We start from the raw sequence: 26,134 nt of genomic DNA, 5'->3' as shown, positions 1-26,134 counted from the left end.
TTAATGTAGTAATTTAAGATACCATTGATAATAATTTTACTAATTAAAATATATTAAATAAACACATACATACGGACGACTGAACTAAAAATGTTGACCTTTGAAATATAAAAGCCAATATCACAAAAAGACATAAAAAAGTAAACACCACATATACAAGATGTGCCAGGTCAACATCAAGTCACATGAAAAAAATGTTTAATTCCCACATTTAATGGCATATAGCTTTATGCATATTGTGGTCTTTCAAACTTTGTGGCACATCCTGTACCGATCTAACACTATACGTTTTAATTATGAAAAGACTAATATTACAGATATTTTAAAAAAATATATAATTTGGTTCCTTTTTCTACTATTCTTGTCACCCATTATTTTCTAATTTTATCATGTATTAATGGCTATACCAAAATTTGGTGTTTTGGGGTTAATGTACCTAAAACACAACCCATCATATCCGCTATCAATAACCTAACAGAATTAGGAAAAAAAAATCAAGGAAAATCAATGATTATATATATATATATATATATATATATATATATATATATATATATATATATATATATATATATATATATATATATATATATATATATATATATATATATTAAACAATTACCGCGACGCGAGTACGTGATCAACAAACAAAAAAATCGAAGTTCAATATTTTTATTAGTTTTTTTATATTATTTACATGCAGTGCTTCAAAATACATTAAATTTTGTATTTAAACCTTTAATACATTTAAGAAAGGCTAGAATCATCTTAGAATTTAAAGCACAGGGTCCAGGCCGCATATTCACCTCTTAATCAAAACTTTATGAGCACAATTCATGAGTTTTGCCCTTGTCGACATCAAATTTTATCTTATTTCGTCCCATACACCGACCGCACTTTCCGCGTTAATTAATAATATCATTTTCACTGGCAGCAATTTCCCTTTTTAGTTAAAGTAACAAATCAGAGACGCGTTTCTTTATATCATGCGCACTGCTATTATGTTGTATAAATACAACCAATACAGTGGCTGGTTATAAGGCGTGGTTAGAATAGAACATCATGGTATCCTCAGAATTAGTGAGAATGTTTGAAGAAGTGTTGAGTGTTCAGGAACTCATAAAGAAACCGCTCACTTCAGTTCCTCAATGCTATGTTCGACAACAGTGCCATAACGAACCCGCACTTTTCCCAGATGAAACCTCATCTCAGGAACTCCCAATCATCAGCCTCAGAAAGCTCATCCATGGAGAAGACACGGAGCTTGAGCTAGAGAAATTGAACTCAGCTTGTAGAGACTGGGGTTTCTTTCAGGTTATTATTAGCAAATTAAGCTGCCTTTTACCATCCATTTTCTTCTTTGTCTGAATTTGTATGTTCTTTATACACACATATATATATATATGCAGTTGGTGGAGCATGGAATAAGCCCAGCAGTGCTGAAAACACTGAAAGACGAAGTTGAAGGATTCTTCACGCTCCCCTCGGAAGAAAAGATGAAATACAAGATACAGCCAGGTGATGTTGAAGGCTACGGACGTGTGATTAGAGCAGATGATACAAAACTGGATTGGGGTGATAGGTTCTTTTTTAAAACCAACCCTCGTAGTATAAGAAAACCACATCTTTTACCACAGTTCCCTTCGTCATTCAGGTAGCAAAAGAAAACCCTTTAATTTACGTGTGCACATGGATATATACATATATACATATATTGATTAGTTGAGGTATATGATATGCAGGAGTGTGTTAGAGTCATACATAAACGAAGTGCAAAATCTTGGTATGAGAGTTATAGGGTTGCTGGGGAAAGCACTGAAGATAGAGAAGAGAGAGTTGGAGGTGTTCGAGGATGGGATACAGAATCTTCGGATGACGTACTACCCTCCATGTCCTGAACCAGACTTAGTTATGGGACTTTCTGCTCATTCTGATGCATCGGGAATCACCATTCTTAACCAAATGAATGGCGTGAATGGCCTGCAGATTAAGAAAGATGGAGATTGGATTCCAGTGAACGTCTTATCAGATGCTTTTGTTATCAACATTGGAGACATTCTGGAGGTTCGTATGGACCCATATTCTTCTCTCTCCCTCCACCCACCACTTATATTTATTATTTTTTATCCTTTTTTCACACCATCACCTCTCTTATATCTATTTATAGTATAAAAAATTATACAAATTTATGCACTAAATGGTGGATTTCGAGAGATTGGAGTTAATCAGAGAAGTCAAATTCTCAGTTCTTTTCCAAAATCTGTGGATCGCAACATACATCCTTTGACCACCGATCCTCATTTGTCGGAGAGATTAATTTCTTCTTAATTTCTTTATAATAATTTATAATTAATCGTGCAAGTTTACCTACACGTGAATTTAATTTCAAAAGTTACTATCTTAAGCTATATATACGAGTCAAATAACTTGCATTTTGAAACTCCATTTTTTTTTAATTTTAGTGCAATACCTGTACGCTTTTTTATTTGATTCTTTACACATATCGTATTTGAATGGGAAATATGGATTGAACATAAAAGAAATTGATCTTAACCATTTATTCATTCAATGGTTGAAGAGAAGGGAAAGAATGGTAGATGCTATGCATGTGGATGTTGTGGTTGCAACTTCCACATATTTTATTGTGGACAAAACAATCAAGTCTACTTTCTTAAGAAAAAAAATTATATAACACTACATAATTTTTATGTGAACAAATGTTGATCATATTTATTTATTATTAAAATAAATTCGTTTACATTTTATATTATTTTTGCTTTGTTTTCAAAAAATTTTATTTAAGATATTTTTCCATTTTATATATTAACTTTTATTTAGTCTTTTTACTTAATAAAGTTATTTTCGCTAAATATTTTGAAATTAGAAATTAGCTAAATGAAGTTTTTTAATCTTTTTAACTTAATTAGACTCATGGTTTTACTATTAAACTATTAATTTAAGTTATTATTATACTTCCCTTAAAGCTATTATTCGAGGAAAATGTTTCCAAACGTGGAGGTTAATAAGTGTAAAACTTAGAAGCAGCAATAAAATAACAAAAGTAGAGATGTCGCTTTATATTTATATCAGGGAAACTTAGTCATAGACTCTTCAATAATGTTTTTATTCAATAATTTTCTGAAAATTTTGTCAAAAGTTTGAATTTCTTCTGTATAAATTAAATTATCCTAACTTTCCTCAACTAGTTTACAATTATTTAATTCTTTATCGATATATTTTAAGATTAGTTTAATGCATCATTTTAAATATGTATAAAAAAATATATTTTCACTGGTGAGTGTTTTAAATATATATCGTTTTTATGACGTAACTAAAAAGATAATTTAAAAACTGAAAATGCTTTTATTCAAACATTATGTGTTATTCAAATGCTTTAATTACGCTAAAACGTGTTAATGTTTTTTACATAAATAATAAACGATTATGCATTATGCATACTTGACACTTACGCATGACAGTTTGTAATTAGTTAATATAACTTATTATTTATAACTTGATGATTAATAATGAGAATTATATAACCTATAATACATGCTAATATAACTTTGGCTTTAATCCATTAGTATATAGAATAAGATAACAAACAAGAAAGCTTGACAGAAAAAAGTTAGGTTTTGCTAGAAAAGAAAATAGAAGGCAATTTTTGTATGACGATTGGTACGTAAGGAAAGATGCTGAAGAGAAAAATATTGAAATATGCAGATTATGAGCAATGGAGCATACAAAAGTGTTGAGCACAGGGCAACAGTGAATTCAGAGAAGGAAAGGATTTCCATTGCCATGTTCTATCTGCCGAAGCTTCAAGCTGATATTGGACCTGCATTTAGCCTCACAAACCCAGAAAATCCTCCTCTGTTCAAAAGAACTGAAGTGGGGACATACGTGGAAGATTACTTCACTCATAAGTTGGATGGAAAGTCCTACTTGGACCTTATGAGGATCTCAGATCAAAACCTCTCTATCTAGTTCCAACTACTTACTATTTTTCAATAAATATCTTAATAAAGTTTCCCTATCTTTCTAGAAAAATGTCACTCTCGCATTTTATTTTCTACTGTCCAACAAGCCTAACTTTTCGGCTCTCTTTAATTTTCATTCTAATATATAGGGCTGGACAAAAATAAATGATATGTATTGTACTATAGTTAACTATAATATATTATACTTAAAAAAACTGATCCACTTTTACTATAAGTTTAGTATACTATTTTATGGTTTAGTTTTTAAAAACTGAACTTATACCCGTTTAATTGCTCCATCTTGTTAAGAAAACGTTATTTAATAATAAAATATTAATAAAAGAAACCGTTCAAATAAAAAATTAATAATGAATTTTTTAAGACAAAATTTTTTTATCACAAATTTTATATTTTTTTATCAATAAACATATATTATTTTTTAGATAATATTATTTTAAGTAATAAAAGTAAAATATATTTTTTTAAATTTAATTTTATTAAATGATTAAGTAATATAAATCATAAAAAAAAGACTATATAAAAAAATAATACTTTAAATATATTATATTCTTTAACATATTATTAAATATGTAAAAATATGTTAAAACAACTTTTAATGAAATTAAAATGTGTGTAAGCGCACACACTAAAATAACTAAAATAAATATTAATATTATTATTTTTAAATGATAGTATTTTACATACTAAAACTAAAATATATTTTTTAACGTTAAATTTTATTAAATGAATATATAATGAAATATCATAAAAAAATAGTAATGTAGCAAAAATAATTAATTATAGAAATATCAAATGACAAAAAAATTAACAAACGTTTATTAAGAGTAATTTTTCTAGTATCATCTTTTATTATATTATAATAATTAATAAATATTAGTTTAATTTTTACATAATAAAATATAAATAATAAATAATTGATTAATAAAACAATTTTACGAGGAAACAAAATAAATATAAATAAAAAACTATTTTAAAATAAAATAAGTAGATAAAAATAAAAAATAAATTATATACACATATAAAACAAAAAAATATAAATAAAAAATTAAAAAAATAAATATAAAAGTAAAATAATATTCATGACAAAATAAATATAAATAAAAAAATAAAAAATAAAATAAATAAATAAATAAATAATAAAATAATTTCCATACACATATAATAAAAAAAATATAAATAAAATAGAAAATAATAATATCAAATAATTAAAAAGTTAATTTGTAAGACACTTATGAATAAAATAAAATAAATATTAAAATAAAATTCAATTAAAAAGAACATGTATTGTTATACTATTCAGTTTAAAAACTAGTACAATTTAGTTTAAAAATTAGTACAATTCAGTTTAAAATTAGTATAATTCAGTTTAAAATTAGTATAATTATTAGTTCAGTTTAGTTTACATTGTAGTTTAGTACAATTTAGTATAGTTCAGTTCAGTCCAGTTTGATAAAATAAAAAACAGTTCAGTTCAATTTGTCTGAACTGTTTTATAGTTCAGTTCAGTTTAGACAAATTAGTTTTTAGTTCAGTATAAATTTAGTAATACAGTACAGTTCAGTTCTATTTGCCCACCCCTACTAATATACTTTTAAGTTTGGATTCTTTACATATAAATCATAAATATCTAGTTTTAAAATATATTTTTTTTCAAAAAACTTCCACCATGCTCAAAATTCTAAAAACCAGATTGTAATAAATAAATAGTATATATAAACTTCAACTTAAAAACTTATAAAATTGAGTTAAACATAAATCCTCAGGTACAAATTAACTCAATACATTACATTTTATAAAACGATTCATTTTACTTTTTGTTACCTACCTAGGCTCTTCTATACGTATTCACGATCGAGAAGCTCGTTTAAATGTGTTTTTAATAATGTTTCATTTTTAACATAATGGAAAATGATTTTCTATTTTTTTAAGAATATGAAATTCGAAAAATATGTCTTGATTTGTTTTTAACTAATATTACTTTTCGTTGGACGATGTTTTTTGAGAATGTTTTTTACAAAATCGTTATCGTAAAAATGTGGAAATCTATCTAACACTTTTAAATTAAAATAAGAAATGTTACTATAAAAATATTATCTTATTTTTATTATGCAATATTTTATCACACAATTTATCATGGTAAATAATTAAGGTTTCTGATAAAAATAACATGTTATATATTCTGCTTTAATTTCATTAAATTTACACGCATATTTCTAAAAAAAAATTATTCAATGAAACAATTTAATCATTCTTGAATTGCATACATAACCCTTAACCAAACTAAAATAATGAACTTATTAAGTAAATAGTTCCATCTTAATTTACTCTCTTTGCATAGTATAAGATGTGAAAACAAATTATTCAGGGAAGACACGAAAAGAATTCCGAACAACATTACATTCCACAGCTATACTTTGCCCAAATTAGACTCATGTGCATGCATTTAAATATAGGACATGTCTTATGCCAGACTTTTGTTTCCCATTTGTTTCATAGGTGAAGGTTAGGGCCATCCTAAACCCCATTAGCCATGGCACCAGACGAAGAACACAAGGTCAAAGTCCAGGAGAAGGTTCCATTTTACAAGCTATTCACTTTTGCAGATAGCCTTGACAGGACTTTGATGATCATTGGTCTCATCTGTGCCATGGCTAATGGGATGGGGCAGCCTCTCATGACCCTAATTTTTGGGAAGATGATCAATGCCTTTGGCTCCACTGATCCTTCCCACACAGTTAAGGAAGTTTCCAAGGTATAATCAATAGGCATATTAATTTGGCATGTAGCATTGAATGAAGCGTCATTCTTGTTTCTTTTTGGAGCCTTGCATTGCTTGCCATGTACATTTTTGTATTAACTATTCCATTTACATAGAATATGCTTTCCCACTATTGACACTTCCAATTTCAGGTTGTGTTATTATTTGTTTACCTGGCTTTTGGTGCTGGAATAGCCTCTTTTCTGCGTAAGATATCTCTCTGTCGGTGTTTCGTTTAAGCAAATGTGTACATAATATTATAGGAGTTAGTACTATGTACACTGTTGCTTGTCGTTATTTTCTGGGACGTTGTAGTTTTCCAAATAATAAACCCAAAACTCTGATAAGAGGTTGTTTTATTGTATGCTGCAGAGGTATCATGTTGGATGGTGACAGGAGAAAGACAAGCCGCTCGGATCCGTTGCATGTACTTGAAAACTATATTGAAGCAAGACATTACCTTTTTTGACACTGAAACAAGTGGTGAGGTAATTGCAAGAATGTCTGGTGACACCATTCTCATTGAAGATGCCATGGGAGAAAAGGTATGCTTCTTTTTGCGTATGAAAAGGACCAATATATAACAAAAAAGCAGAAGTACTGAAAAGAAGTTACTGGCAGGTTGGGAAGTTTATTCAACTTGTTACATCCTTTTTTGGTGCCTTTATAATTGCCTTCACAAGAGGATGGCAACTCTGTCTAGTTCTGCTTGCATGTATTCCTTGTATTGTTATTGTTGGTGGAATTATATCCGTGATGATGGAGATAATGTCAACACGCGGGCAAGCTGCTTATGCAGAAGCTGGAAGTGTTGCAGAACAAACAGTTGGAGCCATCAGAACAGTAAGACACAAAAAATTAGTGATAGATAGTTTATGCATTGTTTTTGGTATTTAGGCATATTCCTTGACATCCTGATGTTTAACCAGGTTGCCTCTTTCACTGGTGAGAAAAAAGCAATAGAAAAGTATAATAACAAGTTAAGGATAGCTTATATTACAACTGTTGAACAAGGGCTGGCTTCAGGGTTTGGAATGGGAATACTTTTATTGATTATATTTTCCACCTATGCACTTTCCATGTGGTATGGTTCTAAACTCATCATTGACAAAGGCTATGATGGTGGAACTGTTTTCAACATTATCATATCAATGAATACTGGTGCAATGTAAGTGGCACAATGTTTTTCTTTTAGTCTCTAGAGCTTTGTTTTTGTTTGATGCTCATCAATAGTATTTTATTTACTTAATATACATCCCTTGATAATCTGTTAAACTAGGGCACTTGGTCAGGCAACACCATACGTGAATTCATTTGCAGCCGGTCAAGCAGCAGCATATAAGATGTTTGAGACAATTAAACGAAAGCCAAAAATAGATGCTTATGACACCAATGGTGTTGTCTTAGAAGACATAAAGGGAGATGTTGAACTCAAAGATGTTTACTTCAGATACCCTGCAAGGCCAGATGTTCAGATATTTTCCGGATTCTCATTCTATATTCCGAGTGGCACAACTGCTGCTTTAGTGGGTCAAAGTGGAAGTGGGAAGTCAACTATAATCAGTTTATTAGAAAGATTTTATGATCCTGAAGCTGGAGAAGTTCTTATAGATGGTGTGAATTTGAAGAATTTTCAAGTTAGATGGATAAGAGAACAGATTGGACTTGTTGGTCAAGAACCTGTCCTGTTTACAGCTAGTATTAAAGACAACATAGCATACGGGAAAGAAGGTGCAACAGATGAGGAGATAACTACAGCAATAACTCTTGCCGATGCAAAAAAGTTCATTGATAAGCTGCCTCAGGTACAACAAATTTTCGAACTCAGGATATAGTTATACACACTGTCTTACAAAAGTGATATACCAAGTTTTATGTTTGTTATTTTTTCCTCCATATTATTTAAAGCTAAGTTGTATTATTCTGTTTGTAGGGCATTGACACGGTGGTAGGAGGACATGGAACTCAAATTTCCGGTGGGCAAAAGCAAAGAATTGCAATTGCAAGGGCAATTTTGAAGAACCCAAGAATCCTTCTCCTCGATGAAGCTACTAATGCATTAGATGATGAGTCTGAGCATATGGTTCAGGTAGCACTTGAAAAAGTTATTACCCCAAGGACTACTGTAGTTGTTGCACATCGTTTGACAACTATTAGACACGCTGACATCATAGCAGTGGTACATCAGGGCAAAATTGTGGAGAAAGGTAATAAAATTGAACCTACTGTTTCAGTTCATTTTGTCAGCACTATACTTTTGGTGTCATGTTTAGTCTACTAAGCATACTGCTACATATTTTTTTCATAACACGAATAAAAAGTACTGCATTTTTCCTTTATTTGCAGGAACTCATGATGAGTTAATCAAGGATGCTGATGGTGCTTATTCTCGGCTTGTTCGTCTACAAGAAGGAAATAAAGGAGCAGAAGAAGGGAGCCGTAAGTCAGAAGCAGATAAGTCAAATAACAACAGTTTCAACCTAACTCGAAGAACATCCTTTGCGAGATCGAGCAGTAGACACTCTCTCTCACTTGGTTTTGCTCTTCCTTATCAATTTCCCTTGCACGAGTCTGGAGTGGAAGATAAAGGGGATGTTGAAAGTAGTGACGTTGATAATAAGAAGCATCAAAGGGTTGCTGTTAACTATTTGGTCAAGTTGAACAAGCCAGAGGTTCCTGTCTTAGTACTAGGATCCATTGCAGCCGCAATACATGGCCTTACTCTCCCTGTATTTGGACTCTTGCTCTCATCAGCTGTTAACACATTCTTTAAACCTCCTGATCAGCTTAGGAAAGATTCTATGTTTTGGTCATTTCTATTTGTTGGTTTGGGGATTGCCGGTCTGGTGGCTATGACATTGCAAAACTACTTATTTGCGATAGCAGGTGGGAAACTTATAGAACGAATTCGTTCAATGACATTTAATAAGGTTGTGCACCAAGAAATCAGTTGGTTCGATCATCCTTCAAATTCATGGTATGTTGAGGTGATAATTACTTCCAATTTTAAAAGACAAAATAAACAGGCAATCATGTCATATATTAATTCCTTCAACTCATCTAACTCAAAATAATGGATCTCCATGCAGTGGTGCAGTTAGTGCAAGGCTAGCTACTGATGCTTCAACAGTGAGAAGTCTCGTCGGTGACACCTTATCCCTCATTGTGCAAAACATAGCAACAATCACAACAGGTTTAGTTATAGCATTCACTGCTAATTGGATTCTGGCTTTTGTAATTCTGGCTGTGTCACCCTTGTTGCTTCTACAAGGATACCTTCAAACCAAGTTCTTGAAAGGATTCAGTGCAGATGCAAAGGTTGGTCTAAATTCTGTTTTTCTGATTCCATCCGCAGAAATGAGAAAGTAGGCACATATTGACAAGTTTCCTTTGAGTTGTATAGGTGAAGTATGAAGAGGCAAGTCAGGTGGCAAGTGATGCTATTGGTAGCATTAGAACTGTTGCATCATTCTGTGCTGAGCCAAAGGTGGTGGATATGTACATGAAGAAATGTTCAGGGCCAAAAAAACAAGGTGTTCGCTTGGGGCTTGTTAGTGGTGCAGGACTAGGTTTCTCTTTTCTTGCTCTATACTGCACAAATGCTTTCTGTTTCTACATAGGATCTATTCTTGTGCAAGACGGGAAAGCAACTTTTGGAGATGTTTTCAAGGTATGTCATTGTAATGTAACGGTCCACCTTAATTGATGTTTTCTTCTCATCTGCTTCTTACTATAGATTTTATGCAGGTTTTCTTTGCCTTAACAGTTACAGCAATTGGTGTTTCCCAGAGCAGTGCCTTGGCTCCAAATACTAACAAAGCCAAAGGTTCTGCAACTTCAATATTCAAAATTCTTGATACCAAATCAGCGATTGACTCCAGCAGTGATGAGGGCACAACACTAGACCCCATAAAAGGTGATATTGAACTACAACAAGTCAGCTTTTGCTACCCAACAAGGCCTGATATTCAAATCTTCAAGGACTTGTGTCTAAGCATGCCAGCTGCAAAGGTAACCTCTAATCATTAGTATTCTATTACTTCAGTAAGAACAAAACTTAGGTGTAACTTGTTATTTGAATTTGATGTTGTCTTTTAGTTTCAATAAGATTTGCATTAAATGTTAACATAAATTAACCGGACAAAGTTACAGTTCTATAATTAAAAACCAATAGGAAAAAACATTCAATGAATTATTGTGTTGTACAAATCTACTAATTTGAGACTATATGATAACGTTGTTGATATATGTCTGTGTAGACCGTTGCCTTGGTTGGGGAAAGTGGGAGTGGAAAATCAACAGTGATCAGCCTCTTAGAGAGATTTTACAACCCTGATTCTGGACGTATACTACTTGATGGAGTGGATATAAAAAACTTCAGACTGAGTTGGTTGAGACAACAAATGGTTTTGGTTGGTCAAGAGCCAATTCTTTTCAATGAAAGCATTCGTGCCAACATAGTTTATAGTAAAGAGGGAGGTGCCACAGAGGAAGAAATAGTTGCAGCAGCAGAAGCAGCAAATGCACACAAGTTCATAAGCTCTCTTCCACATAGTTATGACACCCCTGTGGGAGAACGAGGGACACAACTGTCAAGAGGACAAAAGCAACGCATAGCCATTGCAAGAGCCATTCTGAAAGATCCAAAAATCCTTTTGCTGGATGAGGCTACCAGTGCACTTGATGCAGAATCTGAGTGTGTGGTTCAAGAGGCTCTTGATAAAGTGAGTGTTAATAGAACTACCATTATGGTAGCTCACCGTCTTGCAACAATTAAAGGTGCTGACATTATAGCAGTATTAAAAAATGGGGTCATTGCTGAGAAGGGGAGACATGACGCGTTGATGAAGATTGATGATGGAGTTTATGCTTCAATGGTATCTCTCCATATCAGTGCATCATAGTGTGAAAAAAATGCTAGTGCCATACAAAACGTCACTAGATAGTATCAAATTTTGCAACTTATCACTTCTTTTTTCTTACATGACTTTAAAATTCATGCTAAAGTCTTGTAAACACATCTAAAGATCATTCCCAGATTCCGGAGAGAAATTTACATTAAATATTATTAAATTTTTATTAGTGATTTTTTTTAATATTCAATTTTACAGTAATTACTTATAGTATCTACTGAACAAGAACATAATTGAGATTCAACTTTTAAAATGCCAAGTATTTTAGAATAAAGTAAAACATCAATAATTATTGGAAGAGTGCATATTTACTAATAACTAAGGGTTATAGGGTTTCTTTTTATAATCAAATACTAGCTGTATTTTTTTGTCATTAATAAGAATCTAATTGAGTGTAGATTAATGGTGATAATGACGAAAATAGGAAAATTTTAAGTTTTTTTTAAAACTTGTTTAAAAACATCTAAATTAAAACTTAGTAGGTAAAATAAGAAGGGCGTAAAATTATTTAAGTTGATTGCCTCATTAAATGAAAATATAAATGAACAGTTCAAAGAGACTCCGAGTCTCTATTTATAAAGTTACTTTTCAATAGAAATTTAATTATACAAACATCAAATTAGTGGTAAAAACAATCCTTTTCAGAAAATTTCTTTGCATGTATAAGGAGAAGACTGTATAATTATCCTTTTTCCTACTTTCACAAAACCAAAAACCATTACACAGATGCATTATATAAATATTGTGTTAGCTGCTAATAGCATGATACATCATATTAACATGAGTAAATGAAAAAGTCATTAATAATAATATTAATGTGAATGACAAAGAATGTGAGCATGATACATCATATTAACATATATGAAAAAGTCATTAATAGTAATATTAATGAGAAGGATAAAGAATGTGATTTTTTCTCTATAGACATACTTTATTTTATTAGTTCAAGAATTTGTAAGAATGATGAGATCATGTCTTTAAGAACCATTTTCCAAGCAAAGATGGTTGATAAAAAAATTTACTATGTAGTCGTATGTAGAGCAACCAATGATGCATAGACTCCATTGATAATCTTCATCAACTCATTATGTTTTCCCTTTTCAGCTACCGCTCCATCTTTCATTACAGCTATTATATCAGCCCCTCTAATTGTTGTAAGACGGTGAGCTACTACTACTGTAGTTCTATTCACACTCACTCTATCTAGAGCCTCTTGAACTACTTTCTCTGACTCGGCATCAAGTGCACTAGTTGCCTCATCAAGCAAGAGGATTTTGGGATCTTTCAGCATGGCTCTTGCAATGGCTATCCGCTGCTTTTGTCCTCCTGACAATTGTGTTCCTCTTTCTCCAACAGGGGTGTCATAGCCTTGGGGAAGAGCACATATGAATTGGTGTGCATTGGATGCTTTGGCTGCTGCACTTATCTCTTCCTCTGTGGCAACTCCTTCTTTGCCATATGCTATGTTGGCACGAATGCTTTCATTGAAGAGAATAGGTTCTTGACCAACCAAACCCATTTGCTGCCTCAACCAGCTTAGTCTGAACTCTTTTATATCCACTCCATCCAGTAGTATATGTCCAGTGTGAGGGTTGTAAAATCTCTCTAAGAGGCTGATCACTGTTGATTTTCCACTCCCACTTTCTCCAACCAAGGCAACAGTCTGCAGAGACATTTATATCAACAATGTAGCTACATCACATGTTCCCAGATAAAGTTTATTTGTACTATCCAAAAGCTTAATTACTGAAATATTAACGCATCAGTTGACTACCTTTCCAGCTGGAATGATTAGACACAAATCTTTGAGAATTTGAATATGAGGCCTAGTTGGATAACTAAAACTGACGTGTTCAAAATCAATATCACCAGCAATGGCTTCTAGTGTTCTACCCTCATTGCTGCTGGAGTCAATGGTAGGTGTACTGTCAAGAATGTTAAATATTGATGCTGCGGAATCTTTGGCTTTGTTGGTGTCTGGTGCCAAGGCACTAGTCTGAGAAACGCCTATTGCTGTGATGGTTAAACAAAAGAAGACCTGCACAAATTGTGGTGAGAACTGGATCAAAAGAAACATCAAAATAAATATGGAGCGAAAGGTTTTGGTTGACTTATTTCACCTTGAAAACCTCTGGAAAAGTTGCTTTCCCATGTTGCACAAGAACAGATCCTATATAGAAACAAAAAGCATTTGTGCAGTATAGAGCCAGAAAAGAGAAACCAAATCCTGCACCACTCACAAGCCCTAACCGAACACCTTGTTTTTCCGGCTCTAAACATTTCTTTCGGTACATATCCATCACCTTCGATTCGGCACAGAATGATGCGATAGTTCTGATGCTACCAACAGCATCATTTGCCACCTGACTTGCCTCTTCATACTCTACCTACACAGCAGTAAAAAGGTTCTCTTGATGTCCATCCATATTCAATAATGCATAATTTCAAACAGAATTGAAAGTAAGACTGACCTTGGCATCTGCACTGAATCCTTTAAGAAACTTCATCTGAAGAAATCCTTGCATAAGGACCAAGGGTGACACGGCCAGAATTATGAATGCAAGAATCCAATTAGCAGTGAATGATATAACTAGACCAGCTATGATTGTTGATAAGTTTTGCACAATGAGGGCTAATGTGTCACCAACTAGACTTTTCACTGTTGAAGCATCAGTAGATAACCTTGCCCCAACTGCACCACTGAAAAGTAATTCACATCCTTTAGTTGATGAGTATAATAAAGGGCAACACATAATAATTAAAATTTCTTGCTAAAACACCTTGAATTTGCAGGATCATCAAACCAACTGATTTCTTGATGGACCACCCTTTCAAATGTCAGTGAACGAATTCTTTCTATTAATTTTCCTCCAGCAACGCCAAAGAAGTAATTTTGCACAGGTATGACCACAAGAGTAATTAAACCCAAACCCATATATAGAAGTGCCCAGAACCTAGAATCTTTCCGCTGTTTTTCTGGAGGTTCAAAGAACATAGTTATTGCTGAGGAAAACAAGAAGCCAAAAATAGGGAACACAAGACCATGTATTATTGCAGCAACGGATCCAAGCACTAAGACAGGAACTTCAGGCTTGTTTAAGTAGGCCAAACGTCTCAAAGAAACCTTTATGGGCTTCTTAGCATCAACTTTATTTTTTTCAACATCCCCATCTTCATCTTCTACTTCTACAGATTCATGTACCCCACTTCGATGAGAAAGAGCAAAGCTATGTGACTCGTAATGTCTACTTGATGAATCTCTACCTAATGAAACTTCTCTCTGGGTGGAAGATCTGGCTGTGTGATTATCAAAATTAACATTGTTATTTGACTTCTCTGCTTCAGAATTATGGCTACCCTCAGCTTCCTTAGTTCCTTCCTGTAGGCGAATAAGCTGAGAATAAGCACCATCAACCTCCTTGATTAACTCATCATGAGTTCCTACAAATAAAACCAAGTGTCAAAAAGTGAATATCCTGTTCTAAGATGTCACAGAAAATAGAATTTTCTTTTATAGATCGCCACCCTGAGTTAACATGAAATAGAAAATGGACCCAAACTACTTTGATATACACACATAAAGAAGGAAACAATTGGTTCATGTTTAACCTTTCTCCACAATTTTTCCTTGATGAACCACCGCTATGCTGTCAGCATTTCTGATTGTTGTCAAGCGATGTGCAACAACTACAGTAGTCCTTTTTGACATGGCTCGTTCTAATGCTTCTTGAACAACACGTTCGGACTCGGCATCTAATGCACTAGTTGCTTCATCAAGAAGAAGGATTCTTGGGTTCTTTAAAATTGCCCTTGCAATTGCAATTCTCTGCTTTTGCCCACCAGAAAGTTGAGTCCCATTCTGGCCTGCCATTGTCTCAAGGCCCTACTAGCAGAGAATAAAACACGTTAATAGAATTAATAAAAGAAAACAACCTAAAAAGATAATTGATAATGGATTTTTGAATATTTATACACCTGAGGCAGCTTGTCAATGAACGTCTTGGCATTGGCAAGTGTTATTGCTGACTTAATTTCCTCATCAGTTGCACCTTCTTTTCCATAGATTATGTTCTCTTTGATACTTGCTGCAAACAGGATAGGTTCTTGACTAACCAGCCCGATTTGTTCTCTTATCCATCTAACTTGAAAATCCTTCAAATTGACGCCATCTATCAGTACTTCTCCAGAATCAGGATCATAGAATCTTTCCAATAAACTTATCACAGTAGACTTTCCACTTCCGCTTTGACCCACTAAAGCAGCAGTTGTGCCACTGGAAACATGTAATGAGAATCCAGAGAAGATCTGCACATTTTTCCTTGCAGGGTAGCTAAAGTAAACATCCCTGAGTTCAATATCTCCCCTTATGTCTTCCATGACAACACCATTGGTGTCATAAGCATCAATTTTTGGCTTTCTTTTAATTGTCTCAAACATCTTATATGCTGCTGCTTGGCCTGCGGCAAATGCGTTTAGGCTAGGAGATGTTTGACCAAGTGACCTGAGAATGTTAGAAAGATTAATCGGGTTTCAGTTCTCCATTAGGAATGCTAAACTGCTAAACTATGTGAAATCCAGAAAAAAATCTTATATTCCTAACTGATTTCATGCCTATGCCAGTTATTCGATCAAAGGTCATTGTCTCACTTACATTCCACCAGTCATAAGAGCCACTATTACAGTGATGACGGTTCCACCATTGAATCCTTTCTCAATAACCAGTTTAGAACCATACCACATGGCAAGTGCATAGGGGCAGAAGACAATCAACAAAAGTACCCCCAGTCCTAACCCAGAGGCCATCCCTTGTTGAATCATAGTTTTATAAGCAATTTTTAACTTCATATTATACTTTTCTATTGCTTTTCTCTCACCAGTGAAAGATGCCACCTAATTACATTTAAGAAGAAAGCCAATGACAATGGTTAGATAAAAATCATTCATTTTTTTTCTACAACTAGTTTCTGTGACTATGACTTCGCTCCCACTGTTTGTTCAACTACAGTTCCTGCGTAAGCAGCTTGCCCACGACTTGACATTCTACTCATCACAATGGACAGAATTCCACACATGGTATACATGCGATCAAAATAACAGCAAGTCGCCATCCTCTTACAAAGGCAATCACAAAACCACCAATAAAAGTTGAAGCAAGTTGTATAAACTTCCCAACCTATATATCATTATAATTATAATTTGTTATCACTGAGAAATGAGAAAAAAGATCGTTAATATAAAAATTTTAGACTAGTTAATAATTGAGATTATCTTGAATACGATACCTTTTCTACCATGGAATCTTGAATGAGAATGGTGTCACCAGACATTCTCCCAATAACCTCACCAGTTGTTGTCTCAGTGTCAAAGAAAGCAATATCCTGCTTCAATATAGTTTTCAAGTACAAACCTCGAATCCTCGCGGCTTGTCTTTCTCCTGTCACCATCCAACATGCTACCTTGCAACATTTAACCAAAACACCGTAACTCTCATATCAAAATTCTGTAATCTGATACTGAACTAACGCTACATAATATATAGTCTCTAACAAATAAATAAACAGAAAAAGAAGCGTGTGCCATCTTACGAAGAAACGAGGCAACTCCAGTAGCAATAGCCAAGTATACAAACAATAAAGAAACCTGAAATTTGAAATAAGAGTACAAACACATACAAGTTAAGGTTACTTTTCTAGACGTAATGCCACTTTTGTAATTTTATTTGACATGAAGAGTATTACGTAATATTATTGCATGTAGTAATCAAGGGAAACAATCCTGGGTAAGACCCTTTTACATAACCAGGAGTATTTTGCCATGGTATTGCAAAAGAATCATAAAGAACCATTCTTGTCTGTGTTATGAGTATTCCCCATGCCGTTGGAGCAGATACTATAAAATGAGAAAAACTTTCGTTGCAAGCATACGTACCTTGGAAACCTCTTTGATGGTATTTGATGGATCGGTGGAGCCAAAAGTGTTGATAAGCTTTCCTAAAATGACAGTCATAATAGGCTGCGACCAGCCATTAGCCATGGCACAGATTGTGCCAATGGTCATCAAGGCCTCGTCAAGGTGATCTGCAAAAGTGAATAGCTTGTAGAAGGGAACCTTCTGGTTGGCTTTGTCTTTGTCTTTGTCATGGTGTTGAACAGACGTAGAAGAAGGTAACCCGTCGGTGTTGTGTGCCATGGCTGTCTCAAGAGAGATGAAGAGCAAACCACAAATAAGGAAGAAAAGAGTGAGAGAAGTGCGAAGGGTTACAGGTGTACCTCGAGTTATTGGTGGAAGATTACATGATTCAGTTAATCAGTTTCACTCTCATTTAATTAATTAATACTTTATCATCATGATGGAACATTTTTCTATGTATGACATTAGTAAAAATAAAAAACAAATGTTCTGTTAATATTTAACTGATGTGATCTTTTTATGATAGGCATCATATCTGGAAGAACTTTTGCCTTTCTTTTCTAATTTTAGAAATTTGTCTAGATATTTTTGTCTAGAAGAATTTGTCAACTAATTAAAAACTATTTCCTATATAATTTTAGAAATATAAAAACCAACAAGTTTTTTTTATGTATCATGATGAAATGAAATGATAATATTAACCTTTATTTCTATTTAAGTATACTTTTTATCATTTAATAGATTGGTTTACATAAATATTCAAATTCACTTCTCCATGTTTAAGGAAATAAGAACTATTTTTAAATATTTTAGTTATACTTTATCTATATGAAAAATAATTTATATTGATACAAAATTATCAATATTTATAAGTATTAATTAACAATATTGATTTTTAAAACATCAAATTTAGAAACACTGATGGAAGAAAATATTGAAAGAGACATGAAAGCTAGATAAAATCGCTAATGTGTTTTATTTTTAAAATCCAAATATATTCATAAAATGTATCTTATATCTTCTTTTATGTTTTTAAAATAAATAAATGTTTTAACACTTTCTTTTAACTTTTTAATATTTTTATTTCTAATTTAAAATTCAAATATGATGAAAATTGAAATAGTTAAGAAATAACCAAGTCCATTACCTATAATTATAGGTCTGTAAGTGAGTATCTATTTTGTAATTCATTAGTAAACTTATCCATAAATATGTTTTACCGATTATTAATTGTCGATAATAATTCGTTGATAATAGTAATGATTGGAACATTATTTAATCTTAATCCAATATTTGTTTTACATAGGAATAATTCTGTATTAAATATATTAAGAACATACACTGTTATTATTGTGTCAAATTAAAAATAATTAGATAATGTTAATAGTTATGTATATGAAAGGTTATAAGACTTCTAATATGTGACAATTTAATCTGTCAATAGGATTTTTGGATCACATATCTTTTTTAACATCCCATCTATTGTAAAAAGGAAAATTATTAAAAGATTATATAAAAAGAATACGTAATTTAAAAGACCAAACTGTTTTGTTTTCTTTTTTATTATTATAAATTTATATATGTTCCCACTTTTAATTATGATTATTAACATGACAAATTAAGGATTATATATGTGATATTTTTTTATTAAAAAATTAGATTTAAAATTGGTTTTAACAAGAAGGAGATGCACCTATGAAATATAAGTATGAACCCAAATGGGATTAATTTCAATTTAAATATTTAATTAACCTAATAAATTATTGTGTTTTTGTGCTCCCGTTTGACTCAGAGTTTTGTAATGAATACAATATCTTTTAAAATTGCATTAAAATGATTTGGTACCTTTTTTTTTTCTTTCTTATAACGTTTTTTATAAAGTGAAATATAAAATGTTAGAGAATAAGAATAAAATAATATATTTTTTGCTTCAAAATATCAACCATTAAATAAAACATTAGTTCAAATGTGGGTTAAAACTCTTTCAGTTGGATAAAGAACTCAAAGAGGTATTAAAAGTGATGTGTGATGTGACAGTGAAAATTATAAAAGATTAGTTAAGACCACATTTTAATAACTATTAATTACAGTTCATTCAAAGTTTTCGTATATTTATTAGGTGAGATAATAACTTATAATAAATAGTATTAATTACAAATTTTATATTGTTGTTTTTCTCATTTTTAACTCTCTCCGTCTTACTTCGTATTTGTCACATAAAACACTCGCAATCTTATAAATAATTAATTATAGCAAAGTTGCTTGACAACAGTTTTGGATAGTTAAAAAGGACAATTATTTGTATCACTTTATTGTTTAAATTAAGGTTACATAGGATAGTAAATGTTTTTAATCATTATTTTTTATCTTTGTTTTTAATTAAGATGATATTACAGGTTAAAATAACAATATATTTTATACAAACTGTACAAGATGAAAATTAAACTTCGTATTTTTTTCCATTTTTGTGGAATATTTGGTTATGGCATGACTTTTTATTGTTTGCTATCTATGGCAGAGTAAAACGATTACAGGTCATAAATATGAATCAATGAATGAGATTTTTCTGCTTTTGCAACGAGTAGTACTAACATGTTGTTAATTGAAAAATAATTCTTTCAACAGTTAAATTTTTTATATTCATTTATCTTTTTTTCTTAAAAAAATATAAAACTTTATATTTTTTAAATTATTTTACTATTATATTATACGTTAAATAAATATAAAAGTATGTCATAATATCATTTTCTAGTTAATTAGAGAAAGATATTTAATATTTTTTTGATTACAAGGTCATAAACATGAATTAATTGATGAAATTTTTCTATTTTAGAATGGGGTAACACTTGTTAGTTAATTAGAGGTGAAGAAATATTTGCTATGTGTGAATTATGTGGAAAAAATTTAAGATGGTATGTTTCATTAATGTTTGTATTAATAAAAGATTTTAAATGTTGAAAATTATTTTATTGTTTTAATAATTATTCAAGTTCAATAGAATGGAATGAGATATATGTTGATAGATATAGAAAGTACTAATATAAGGTTTTTATTTTGATGAAAGATTATTTAGTGTGTAATATAATGAAACTCGTTAATAATAATTTTTTAAAGAAGAAAGGTCACCTACTACAAAATTTTATAGATTTCAACGTTAATATTTTATTCAAATAATTAGTCTTTATACATGAAATGATTGTTTTTATAAATAAATAATGTATAATAATATCTTTATGTTTATTTTATCAAAAAATAATTTGTACATTAACTTGTTTTTTTCTTTTTGCATTGTAATTAAATTATTATATTAAAATAATATTTTTTATTATATTAAAAATAACATATATTAATTTTTATTATATTAAACCAAAATATTTAGTATTTAGTATTTAGAATTGTAAATTGTAAATTTTTACTTTACAAAAAATCGTATTTCTAGCATATTGTATTCATGTAGCCTGTTGTATTCCTCTAAAATGAGAATAATTCGGATTATGATTGGTTCCATAAATTTCCAAAAAAATATGCAAATAAAATGTCCCAGCCAGCCCCATCGCACAGGCTTGAACCAGAGAGCCTTGTCACTTGACATAAACAATTAAATCTTTCCCATGCTATGAAAAATATTATATATGACTGTGATTCCGTGTAAAAGTGAAATACTAATTATTAATAATTAAAAACAATGGTGTCTATGTCATCCATGACTCAGAAACTCCGACTATAAGAACCATGGAAATGCCCTTCAACAAAAGATACAAACCATTAAAAATGGCTAACTTCAGTGCCAGTTACAGTACTTCTAGTTTCATTTGTTACGGCCTTCTACTTCCCCTTCTTCTGTTATCACTGTTCTTCTTTCAACTTTCATGGTGTGGATCCACGGTTAAGTTCCTTCCTGGATTCGAGGGACCCCTTCCTTTTGTTCTTGAAACCGGGTACGTTAAACTCAGCCAGGAAAAAAAAAAAAAAAACATTACAGTACTTCTGATCATGGGAATGAAAGCCATAGACATGTAACGTTACATTATATTTGTCGGATAGATATGTGGGAGTGGGTGAATCTGAGGATGTGCAGGCATTCTACTATTTCATGGAGTCAGAAAACAATCCAAAGGAGGATCCTCTCATGCTTTGGCTCACTGGTGGCCCTGGTTGCTCGGCCCTCTCTGGCCTTGTCTTAGAAATAGGTTTTGTTTCCAAATTTCTACTTTACTTTTTCGGAATACTTACATAAGACTTTGAGGTTCACTCTATTTGAATGTTGCAGGTCCTCTTGGTTTTAAGCACGAGGAATATGATGGAATCCTCCCAAATTTGTTCTATAGGCAACACTCGTGGACTAAGGTCTCCATTATGCTTCTTCCTTTTTCTTGGTTCAAACTCATGTTTGAGCTTTTATTCTATTTATTTCATCACATCCATTTCTTATTATGTTATGCTTATTTAATATTTATCATTTTTGGTAGGTGAGTAGCATTATATTTGTAGACTTGCCAGTTTTCACTGGATTCACTTATGCCACAACAGAGTCTGCTGCTCAACGAAGTGACTGGAAACTTGTTCACCAGGTCCATCAATTTCTAAGGAAGGTCTTCATCCTTTTTCTTTTCTTTCTTTATTTCACAATCATCACCTTTTTTTCTGTTTCTTTTGGCCTTTTTTGTAGATAAATGTATTAGTTCACTGATTTGTTACTGTCATTATTAAATGTTGGCAGTGGCTGATAGATCATCCAACTTTTTTGTCAAACCAAGTTTACATTGGTGGCGATTCGTACTCTGGCATTCCTATTCCAGTGATTGTTCAAGAAATTTCACAAGGTAAAAAACTGATTAATTTGTATATCATAGCGTCATTGAGTAATATAGACTGATTGCCAAAATCTCTTGTTTTCAGCAAATGAAAAGGGGGTACAACCATGGATAAATCTCCAGGTTAGCATATCTCTTTGATGTTGGGTATACATTTTTCCGCAATTATTACTACAATGTTTTGTGTGAGGAGAATCAGAGTATTACGGAACATAAAAGTTTAGGACTGAATTTCTTATGTACATTCATTTGTTTTGTACAATGATTGCATTAAGAAGCCATGAAAATTCGGACGTTCTTCTGCAAATACTAAAAGATGGACAGATTCAATGTACTCATCATAAAATGCTTTTTTTTTTCTTCAGGGATACCTGTTAGGGAATGCTGCTACTACTGGAAGTGAATATAATTATCGAATTCCTTTTTCTCATGGAATGGGACTTATTTCCGATGAACTATATGAGGTATAATTTCATTATAATTCATGAACAGCTGTGTTGAAGAAAATCAAATGCTAACTAAACTCTCTTATTACAATGAAAAGTCACTACAAAAAAATTGCAAAGGAGAGTACACAAAAGTAGACGTAAAAAATGTATTATGTTCTAGAGATATGGAGTCATTCAACGAGGTACGCTTATTTGATTTCTGCTTGCAAGATTTTCATGTGTAGAGTTTCTAATCAAACAGATAATCACAAAAGTGAATCATTGTTTCATTGTTATAGGTTTTATCAGGAGTTAATACTGTCCATATTTTGGAACCATCATGTGTGTGGCTTGATACTGAAACATCTTGGAGGAGATCACTGATTAAAAAATATCCCAGCACGAATTTCCTAAATACTCGTCTTAAATTGCCATCCTTGAGCTGTCGAGTAATCTTCATGCCTTGTTCAATCACTAATGTTTTTTCTGTATATTTATGTAATGATATTTTTGCTATAACGTACATCCGTTGTTTAACATACCTTTTGTAAACTAACTATACAGAGTTATGTATACTTCCTCTGCGGTTTATGGGCCAATGATGAAAATGTTCGCACTGCATTACATATCCGTCAGGTGTAGCTCATATCCCACATACAATTGCATATACAACTTCATATATAACATAAATCTTGGTTGCATGTGCTGCAGGGAAGTATAGGAAAATGGCATCGTTGTACGTTTGATATACCTCACAAGAAGGATATCCCGAGCAGTTTTGAGTATCATGTAAATCTCAGTAGAATGGGCTATCGTTCGCTCATATACAGGTCAATATTCTTTCTCTATGCTCGTATATTGAATAAGGAAACACGGTTGAACTAGTTTGAATTTCACATACAAGATAAATTTTCTATATTGCTGGCAGTGGCGATCATGACCTTTCGGTTCCTTTCTTGGCAACTCAAGCATGGGTCAAATCTTTAAACTACTCCATTGTGGATGATTGGAGACAATGGTATACAAATGACCAAGTTGCAGGGTATTCCACTAACTGTAGTTATATAATAACCAGGCTTAGTTCATCTAAAATGCTAATTAATTTATGTGTTTGATTTTCCTTTTCCTGCAAATAGATACACCAGGACTTACTCCAATCGAATGACATTTGCAACTGTGAAGGCAAGTCTTTTTTGTTCTTCTTGTTGCTTTTGTGGGTCAAATATAGATTCCATTTAATAAGTATATTCTAGATGGGTTGTTGGATCTTGTTTACACAAAATAAATTTGAATGGTTGAGTCCACTTATCATTGGTGGAGATATAATATTAAGTTTATGTCTGATTATTAGAATTCATGAACTCTGATCTCTGGATTGGATGGTAGAATTATTTCTTTAAAAACTATAACAAAAAGTGCAATGAGAATATGGTATGTATAGCATATTTGGTAGTTTTTGATTCCATTGTTTGTACTGATACATTTTCAGGGTGGAGGCCACACAGCTCCAGAGTACAAACCTGAAGAATGCCTTGCCATGTACAGTAGATGGCTATCTCACAGAGCTTTGTAAGAACAACCAAATAAGGTTATTTTTGGCAAAAACAATTTCTTGCAAAACTTACTCAAATACACGTTCATAGTTGATAACCACATTTAAGATTCTATTCTATGGAGATGTGAGAAAGACAGGCTCAGGCTATTCTACGTTACACGTGCTGAACTCAAAGAAAATTGATTATTTGAATACATCTAAATCTTTTACTTTCATTTCATATTATTCTTATTAACTTTTTACTCTCTTACTTTTAAAAAAAAATACAAAAATTTACAATTTTATATCTGTTTTCTGTGTAAAATAAATGTAAAAATATGCCGGTACCATCATTCGAACTCAAATCAAATAGGTAACAAAGAGGTAAATTGGAAAAACTTTGTTTGATACTCTCTTTAAATATACATTCATTTCACACTCTTTTTAACAATATAATAATATATATTATAATTTTAAATTAAAAAATAATATAAACACAATTAAAATATTATTATTTTCCAATATTAAATTAATATAATTTTATCTTTTGTGTCAAATATAACCACCAGTTAAATATATTTCCACCTTCCCCGCATGCCTACAAAATATACACATACACGCTCTCTTAAAATACATACATATAGAAATTTGTAATGCACTAAATTAACTTAATAATTTTATTTAAATTAAATGGAATAAAAAATAATTATTTTATGGTATTTATAAAACTTAAGAAAAATATATATCAAATAAATTAATTATTGTAAACAAAATAGGGCAATAAATTTAATATTTTAAATATATATATATATATACTATTTTTAATTTTAGTTAATATATTTAATCATAAATTTATATATATATATATATATATATATATATAAGAGAATTTTTTTTCCACGGGTTTTTCCAATTTTATTCTTTAAATAAAAAATATTAAAATTAAAATAATTATTTTATCAATTTTATCTTTAAAGTGATTGTTTCTTTCAATTTAACATTTTTTTATTCTATTTTTAAAAAAAATTGACCTTTTTTTTCAATTTTAAAGTATGACGCACGTACAATTCGTGTATCATACGACACATTTATGAGATAAAATTTTCATAATACTAATATTCTGTTAAAAAATGAGATAAATTTTTCATAATTTTACATATAAAAATAGAAATAAAGATAAACCTTTACTTTAAAAATAAAATAATCTCGTCTTAATCCATTTATACTTATAATTTCACACAATTTATCCTAAAATAATAAGATATTTCAAGAAAAAAATATCAAAGTGTCCACTTAATCTAAATCCTTAGTTTAAGACAGCATTTAAACTTTTAATTTTTATTATCAAATAACTACGTAATGTTATGACTCGCGCTTAGCAATGAGGGAGTTTCGGGAATCTCTGTCTTTCCGTCAATAAGCAACAAAAAATTGTGCACATAATCATTCATTAAACCACAAAGCAATTATCCTTTTCCATCATCAATGATAAGTATTGGTTTTTTAAAAACAAATATCTAACTTACTAAATTTATTATATTAAATTTCATATATTTTCGATTGACAACTTTCCCTTTCACAAAAAAAATCAATATTTTTTTTTAAATTTCAAGGACTAACAATATTTTTTATAAAAAACAACTACAATAATAATATAGATCCCGTTCTGAAAGTTTTGGTGTTTTGTACAAACCGATAAAAACAATATTGTTTTAACCATTGAAATATTGTTTTCCTTACATCTTTACATTTTCAACGATGGCAGTTATGAAATGG

The 26,134-nt window shown here is 31.3% G+C and overlaps 4 protein-coding genes across 4 annotated transcripts; 3 read left to right on the top strand and 1 right to left on the bottom strand.

The window, feature by feature from the left end:
* Positions 1-1,010: 1,010 nt before the first annotated feature.
* LOC108342764 (codeine O-demethylase) lies at positions 1,011-4,157 on the top strand. The gene is made up of 4 exons (XM_017580557.2): positions 1,011-1,314; positions 1,410-1,654; positions 1,743-2,064; positions 3,724-4,157. Exons 1-4 carry the CDS (start codon positions 1,063-1,065, stop codon positions 3,985-3,987), a joined length of 1,083 nt encoding a protein of 360 aa, XP_017436046.1. The 5' UTR covers positions 1,011-1,062; the 3' UTR covers positions 3,988-4,157.
* A 2,287-nt stretch (positions 4,158-6,444) lies between these two features.
* LOC108342761 (ABC transporter B family member 9) lies at positions 6,445-11,826 on the top strand. Its single transcript, XM_017580553.2, has 12 exons — positions 6,445-6,753; positions 6,912-6,966; positions 7,132-7,304; positions 7,381-7,602; positions 7,689-7,927; positions 8,039-8,564; positions 8,693-8,966; positions 9,106-9,736; positions 9,849-10,077; positions 10,163-10,429; positions 10,507-10,770; positions 11,019-11,826. Exons 1-12 carry the CDS (start codon positions 6,532-6,534, stop codon positions 11,661-11,663), a joined length of 3,747 nt encoding a protein of 1,248 aa, XP_017436042.1. The 5' UTR covers positions 6,445-6,531; the 3' UTR covers positions 11,664-11,826.
* Positions 11,827-12,642: 816 nt separating this feature from the next.
* LOC108341660 (ABC transporter B family member 9-like) lies at positions 12,643-16,514 on the bottom strand. The gene is made up of 7 exons (XM_052879151.1): positions 15,648-16,514; positions 15,282-15,555; positions 14,453-15,113; positions 14,144-14,372; positions 13,793-14,059; positions 13,447-13,710; positions 12,643-13,335 (listed from the first exon to the last, which is right to left on the bottom strand). Exons 1-7 carry the CDS (start codon positions 16,107-16,109, stop codon positions 12,694-12,696), a joined length of 2,799 nt encoding a protein of 932 aa, XP_052735111.1. The 5' UTR covers positions 16,110-16,514; the 3' UTR covers positions 12,643-12,693.
* Positions 16,515-21,313: 4,799 nt separating this feature from the next.
* On the top strand, positions 21,314-24,599 carry LOC108342763 (serine carboxypeptidase-like 11). The gene is made up of 14 exons (XM_017580556.2): positions 21,314-21,520; positions 21,627-21,772; positions 21,853-21,929; positions 22,052-22,174; positions 22,303-22,405; positions 22,482-22,519; positions 22,762-22,860; positions 22,941-23,027; positions 23,124-23,273; positions 23,389-23,460; positions 23,536-23,654; positions 23,753-23,866; positions 23,961-24,006; positions 24,314-24,599. Exons 1-14 carry the CDS (start codon positions 21,315-21,317, stop codon positions 24,395-24,397), a joined length of 1,464 nt encoding a protein of 487 aa, XP_017436045.2. The 5' UTR covers position 21,314; the 3' UTR covers positions 24,398-24,599.
* The last annotated feature ends 1,535 nt before the right edge of the window (positions 24,600-26,134 follow it).

The sequence above is a fragment of the Vigna angularis genome, chromosome 6 (genome assembly GCF_016808095.1).
Source record: "Vigna angularis cultivar LongXiaoDou No.4 chromosome 6, ASM1680809v1, whole genome shotgun sequence".
NCBI lineage: Eukaryota > Viridiplantae > Streptophyta > Magnoliopsida > Fabales > Fabaceae > Vigna > Vigna angularis.
The sequence above is the reverse complement of the archived record's forward strand: the minus strand, read 5'-3'. Positions and strand labels throughout refer to the sequence as shown.

Excerpts from the sequence above, each read along its gene's own strand:
- LOC108342761 (XM_017580553.2), top strand. The coding sequence starts at position 6,532 with ATGGCACCAGACGAAGAACACAAGGTCAAAGTCCAGGAGAAGGTTCCA. Across the intron at positions 7,928-8,038 it reads TCAATGAATACTGGTGCAAT|GGCACTTGGTCAGGCAACAC; the intron begins GTAAGTGGCACA and ends CTGTTAAACTAG. Across the intron at positions 8,967-9,105 it reads GGGCAAAATTGTGGAGAAAG|GAACTCATGATGAGTTAATC; the intron begins GTAATAAAATTG and ends CTTTATTTGCAG.
- LOC108342763 (XM_017580556.2), top strand. The coding sequence starts at position 21,315 with ATGGAAATGCCCTTCAACAAAAGATACAAACCATTAAAAATGGCTAAC. Across the intron at positions 23,655-23,752 it reads TATCGTTCGCTCATATACAG|TGGCGATCATGACCTTTCGG; the intron begins GTCAATATTCTT and ends TATTGCTGGCAG. Across the intron at positions 24,007-24,313 it reads TGACATTTGCAACTGTGAAG|GGTGGAGGCCACACAGCTCC; the intron begins GCAAGTCTTTTT and ends ATACATTTTCAG.
- LOC108342764 (XM_017580557.2), top strand. The coding sequence starts at position 1,063 with ATGGTATCCTCAGAATTAGTGAGAATGTTTGAAGAAGTGTTGAGTGTT. Across the intron at positions 1,655-1,742 it reads CAGTTCCCTTCGTCATTCAG|GAGTGTGTTAGAGTCATACA; the intron begins GTAGCAAAAGAA and ends TATGATATGCAG. Across the intron at positions 2,065-3,723 it reads ACATTGGAGACATTCTGGAG|ATTATGAGCAATGGAGCATA; the intron begins GTTCGTATGGAC and ends TGAAATATGCAG.
- LOC108341660 (XM_052879151.1), bottom strand. The coding sequence starts at position 16,109 with ATGTTTGAGACAATTAAAAGAAAGCCAAAAATTGATGCTTATGACACC. Across the intron at positions 14,373-14,452 it reads GATGATCCTGCAAATTCAAG|TGGTGCAGTTGGGGCAAGGT; the intron begins GTGTTTTAGCAA and ends ATTACTTTTCAG. Across the intron at positions 14,060-14,143 it reads GATTCAGTGCAGATGCCAAG|GTAGAGTATGAAGAGGCAAG; the intron begins GTCAGTCTTACT and ends ACTGCTGTGTAG.